General features: G+C 43.3%; 1 protein-coding gene across 3 annotated transcripts; it reads right to left on the minus strand.

Moving 5' to 3' along the window:
• Positions 1 to 2,062: 2,062 nt before the first annotated feature.
• LOC147618841 (putative pentatricopeptide repeat-containing protein At3g25060, mitochondrial) lies at positions 2,063 to 5,552 on the minus strand. 3 transcript variants are annotated; one of them, XM_086773919.1, is made up of 4 exons: positions 5,471 to 5,552; positions 5,246 to 5,295; positions 2,791 to 4,733; positions 2,299 to 2,694 (listed from the first exon to the last, which is right to left on the minus strand). In XM_086773919.1, exons 1-4 carry the CDS (start codon positions 5,501 to 5,503, stop codon positions 2,321 to 2,323), a joined length of 2,400 nt encoding a protein of 799 aa, XP_086630045.1. In that variant the 5' UTR covers positions 5,504 to 5,552; the 3' UTR covers positions 2,299 to 2,320. The 3 variants fall into 3 exon arrangements, with proteins under 3 accessions (XP_086630044.1, XP_086630045.1, XP_086630046.1); XM_086773918.1 differs by having other exon boundaries at positions 2,063 to 4,733; positions 5,471 to 5,545; XM_086773920.1 differs by lacking the exons at positions 5,246 to 5,295; positions 5,471 to 5,552 and adding an exon at positions 4,825 to 4,938 and having other exon boundaries at positions 2,299 to 4,733.
• Between the last annotated feature and the right edge of the window lie 264 nt (positions 5,553 to 5,816).

Genomic DNA, 5,816 nt, shown 5'->3' on the forward strand with positions numbered 1-5,816 from the left:
CCTTGGAGAACATTGTAATTTACCTTTGATTGGGAGGTGGAAGGAAGGTGAATTCATAGAAGCTTTCCTTATTATGTCCGACCTAATGTGAACTCATGGCCATGGTATATAACTTATTATACATACTCTTACACACATTAATGTATATATTCTTACACACAATCAAGATAGATCTTGGCAAACTGCAAAGAAAGAGAGACTGTGAGAGGAGCCCCGTGTGTTGTGTCCATTCACTTACATTTGTGTGTGGGAGAGAGAGATTTAAACGTTTGTAAATTGTGTGTGAGTGAGAGTGAGAAATTCAAACATCTCGTGTGTGATACACCTACAGGCTTCATGATTTCTTCTTTGCTTTTCCATAGCCTTCCTTGTGTAGAGCTAGCCATCCACTTCTGTCTGTGATCCAGTGCAGCTTTGGAGGTCCTTCTCCAAAGAATCTTGCTCGGTGAGCACTCTGTGAGTCTCTTGTAGTCCTTTGCTACCAAGGCCTCCATCTGCTTTAGCTCCTCTTGACTTTGTTGCTAATTTTTCATTTTCTTTTGTGACCTCTTGCTTGGCTGCTTCCAAATCTTCTTAAGCCTTAGCTCTCTCTGCTCTTTCAGATTTTCTGATTTTCTTCCTTTCTCTTGAGGAAGTCCATGGTATTTGGGGTTTCTCATAGGCTTCTTGGGAGACATAACCCTCCTCCATCTTTTGGATGTATGTATAGACAGCACATATGATTTTTGCCATTTAGATTTCTTTTTCATCACTTCTTATATATTCAGAGACTTTAATTGTTATTTATAGAGTTGGTGCATGGGAGTTTCTTTAAGATCCCCCTAAACCCCTCTTTTTTGTTGTGGGTAGAACTCCCTATATATTCAGTGTGTTTTTTTTGGCTTCACTGGGTAAAAGAAGTGGGTTGCTAAAGATTATGCTGTGTCACTTGGAAATAGCTAAGGGAATGATCTGAAGTAAAGAAAAGCTATTCAAAATATAATGGCTGTGACATCATACCAACACATGCGTTGACTTTGCATTGAGAATAAGAGATGCGTCCCCTACTTAGCATATCAAAGTGAATTTACATTATAATAGATTGGGCCCTCTCCTGCAAGAAAAAACAAAGCTCTAGTGATGAAGAAGAGGAGGTAAAGAGAATTACCACATAAGCTCATTCCCAAAAAACTAGGGAAGCTTCACCATTTTTAACATGACTTGCACAGTTCTTTGTGGCATTGGAAGCAAAAAACGACTTGCTTTAGTTTTGTGTACCCTGTAGACTTACACTACATTCCCAATCTAATTTGACTAGGAGAGTCTCCGCCTAATCCTAAGCGATGGCAGAGGGGTACCATATTAAAGATATGCTCAGGTGGAATCAGATAAGGTTTTAAGATCCAGTGCCACATCTGATACCAAATTCAAACCCTACAACTGCACTACGCGAATCAAATGCAATATATCCCCCCCAACATGGCACAGTGGGCAACAGATTCCCAGCTAGATGGCACAGTGGGCTTTTCCATCCTGCTAGCATCCTTGTTCAAAGATAAGCATTCGAAGGGATGCCATAAGCACGATCCTCCCGTCAAAATGCATGTGGACAGACAAACACTCCTCTAATGTGTAATTTGCACCCTAAGGATCTTAGAATTCACAACCCCCACCGATGCAAAGGTGAGATCTCACCCACTCATCCCTCACAGGCGAGGGGTCTGCCCCATCCAAACCCCGCCCATCTGATGGGCCGGGGACCTGTCTGCAAAGACCCCAATATTCTTTTTTGAAAATCATGCAGAAATGTCACAGCTTGCTCTCTCATCAGATACATGTGGACAGACATAAATATGCCCTAATACGAGCCCTGTGTGGGCAGGAAAGACGGGCACAATGCAAACAAGTTGGGCAGTTCAATATGAGTAGCATGGAAACCTCCCATAACATACATGCGGAAGATGTCCTTGGCTTTTTTTTCGTTTGAAAGAAGCATGCCGGGATGTCACAAGCATGCTGCTCAACATGCTCTAGTCTAATCCCTATGCAGATAGGAAAGATGGCAAAACAAAGTGGACAACAAGTTGGATAGATCGATATGGGTTCTCTATAGCTCGCATGGACAATCAGGAGTCCTACAGAAGTAGGAAGCACCTGCAGACCAAAGAACCAACACTTACAGAAGAGTGCTCTCTCTCTCTCTCTCTCTCTGCGCGCATGCGTGCGCGTGCATGTGCATGTGCATGTGCCCATGCCTGTGTGCCTGCGTGCATGTGCGCCTGTGTTCAGGCAGAGTGGAGAGAAGAGGGGGGAGGGGGATTGGGCATGATTGTTTGGCCTCTCACGTTACTAGCCTTTGCAAGCCAAAAAATGTTGGAACCTTATGAAGGACTTGACCATTAATACCCCTAGCTTTACAATCAAGGTCACATGTTCGGGTCAGTTTCTCACGAGGTTTGATAAAAACAACATCAGCTTCCTCTTCGGATGGCATTGCCTCCAACACCAAGCTAAATTCTGGAACGTATCCCTTTCTCCTAAGGTACCTACTTAGTTGCTTCAGCTTTGTATCAGTTGAATCGGCATTAAGCACACCCACAAGAAACTCATGTACCTGATTGCCAACTTCAATCCATGCTGTCCCAGGTTTCTTCAAAGCAGATGCAAATTTTCTCAATACTTGGATTCTATCCACTTCCTCCCATATGAAAGCGCCTGCACAAATGTTTGACATTAGCATATACCCAGCAGCATCATTGGGATCAATCTCTACCAGCTCATCAAAGCAATGTCTTCCTAGCTTCACATTACCATATGCCCGGCAACCATTGAGCAAAGCCTTCCACCCAACCATGTCTGGTGAAAGTGGCATGCTTGCAATCATATCCTCAGCCTCATCCAAGCATCCACAACGACAAAGAAGGTCAATCATGCAGTTGAAATGGCTGAGACCCGGTGCCATCTTGTATCTCTCTATTAAAGACTTGAAGAACTGACGGCCTTCCTCTAGAAGGCCGGCATGACTGTATGCCGTGAGGACAGAGCTCAAGATAACCTTGTCTGGCTCAAAGCCTTGTCGCTGCATGTCCTTGAGACATGTTTCGGCCTCCGCATGCCTGCCTAAACGAGCATAAGCTCCAACCAAAGCACTCCAAGACACCAAATTTCTCTCTGGCAAACACTCAAAAACCTTGTGTGTCTCCTCTGGCCTTTCACACTTTGCATACATGTCCACTAGTGTGCTTCCAACCACAACGTCTAATATGATGCCGCATCTAACAATTTGATCGTGTATCAACCTAGAATGCCTCGATGCTGCTATGCTGCCACATGCTTTCATAATGGAAAGAAATATCACTCTGTTGGGGACAATACCTTCCTCTTGCATTTTATCAAAAAGAAAAAGAGCAGGAAGACTGTGGCCGTGCTGGGCATATCCCCCAATCATTGCACCCCATGATACAATAGTTCGATTTGGCAGATCATTGAATACCTGGTAAGCCTCTTCTAGGCTGCCACATTTGGCATACATATCTACAAGGGTGCTGCCGATGTTCACATCTAATTTGTACCCACTTTGAATGGCGTGGTTGTGCACTGACCGCCCTTCCTTTAAGGATCCTATGCTACTGCATGCTTTCAAGCTGCACAAAAGTATCACTTTACTTGGCATTATACCTTCCTGCTTCATCTTTCCATAGAGTTCAAGAGCAGCAAGACCAAGCTCACGCTTGGCATAGCCTGTGATCATTGCACCCCATGAAACCACATCCCGGTGAGGCAATTTGTCAAAAAGCTCACGAGCCTCCTCTAAGTTCCCACATTTTGCATACATGTCAACAAGGGTATTCCCAACAACAACATCACGTTCCAGTTCTAATTCGATGATCTGATTATGTATGAGCCTTCCATTCACTAGAGTGTCTATACTGCTACATGCTTTTAAGATGCACAAGAACACGATTTTGTTTGTCTTGACTCCCCGCTGTAGCATTTCATGGTACAGATGAAGTGCCATCTCAGATTCCCCAAGGTTGGCATGCCCGGAGATGATAGCGGTCCATGTGTATACACTCGGTCTGAAAATTTTTCTGAACACCTGATCGGCTTCCGTCAGGCTGCCACACACTGCAAACAGACGGATGAGGTGGTCACCCAAGAAAGCATTAGAGTCAAGTTTAGCATTGATCATAAGGGAATGCACGTGTCTGCCGGCTATGAGATCACGTGTTTTCAAGCATCCCTGCAGAAGACAGAATATGATGTTCTTTGATATATGAATCCCATGCCGGTCCATAATGGCGGACGCCTGAAACGCCCCTAAAGCACCTGTACTGGTGCATGATTTCAAAATGCACATGGATATGAACTTGTTTGGTTCCATGCTCTCTTGTTGCATTTTCTCATACAACTGTAGAGCACTCTCACCTTCTCCAAGGTTGGCATGGGCAGAAATGATTGCACTCCATGTATCAATGGTTTTTTTTGAAACGTCGGAAAATACTTTATTTGCATCCAGCAAGCTTCCACACAAAGCATAAACTCTGACCATGTGGGCATCCAATGATGTATCGGCCTTGAACGTGCATGTGTCCATGAGTGCATGCACTTGCCTGGCAGCTGCTAAGTCTTTCTTTGTAGAACATGCTTGCAGGAGGCAATGTATTACGTGTTGAGATAAAGGTACGCCTTGCTCATTCAACCGGTGGGCAGCCTGGAGGGCCTCGTCCAGCCGCTCCTCCTTGCAAAGTTTGCTGTTCATTCAGAAAAGTAGATGAAATGTTGGACTGAAGGCCATCATGAAAAAAAAAATCAAATAAAAATCCAACTTAAAAATGCAGCCACCTGGTGAGCTTATATGAGTACTAGCCTTCCATGAGGAAAACCAGGAAAAATTGATATCTTTTCTTGGATTTTGAACTAAATATAATTATAATTCTTAAATGAAGAATTGGAATCTGTAATGGAAAACAATACGAAAGTACATATTAGAGAGAGAGAGAGAGAGAGAGAGAGAGAGAGAGAGAGAAGAAGAAAATATCCCATGAAGCAACAATACAGAAATAGCTGTATCTAGAAAGGGGCAAGAGCTCACAAAAATAATAACAAAGAAAGGGTTTTTCTTTTTTCTTTTTTGCCGAGGGTAATTTGGCCAAATAAATAATTTGGGATTCAATTAATTATATGTTTTAAACAAAGTGCAAATGGGCTTTTTCTTTTTTCCTGAAGCGTTTTGATGCAACCTAAGAAGGGGTGTATGGGATACCAGGGATCTGCAGCAGGTGGTTTTTGCACCATCGCAAGGTCTGCGAATTTCTGCAGCAGAGCACACACACATATCACTGCTCTCTCTCTCTCTCTCTCTCTCTCTCTCTCTCTCAGACACACACACACACATAGCTCGCTCTCTCTCTCTCTCTCTCACTCACACACACACACACACACACATACACACACACCGTGACATGGGCAGATGGAAAAAACCACTCACCGTGTGAAAGCTCTTTGAAAAAGCTCTTGCCATTCCTTCGCTGCATAGTGTCCCTGCTTCGAAGAGCTAGCCAATAACAATGCCTCACAAATTTTAATATTTGTAGGTTTTAAATTTGTTTTTTCTTTATAAATGTGTTAAGTGTTGCATTGGAAGAGAGAGAAACGGAAGTAAAGCACTCCCATATAAATTATTTTTTTTTTTGTGTTTGGCCTGAAAGTGTTGCATGTGAAGAGAGAGAACGGAAGTAAAGCAATGCCATTTAGGTTTTACACTTTCCAGTGTAATGCTTTAAGGGGGTAGCAAAATTGTCGACGAAGCTAATGATGTTTGCTTGTTTCTGGCC

Source organism: Cibotium barometz, chromosome 34 (assembly GCF_041138505.1).
Source record: "Cibotium barometz isolate CiBa-2024 chromosome 34, ASM4113850v1, whole genome shotgun sequence".
Classification (NCBI taxonomy): Eukaryota; Viridiplantae; Streptophyta; class Polypodiopsida; order Cyatheales; family Cibotiaceae; genus Cibotium; species Cibotium barometz.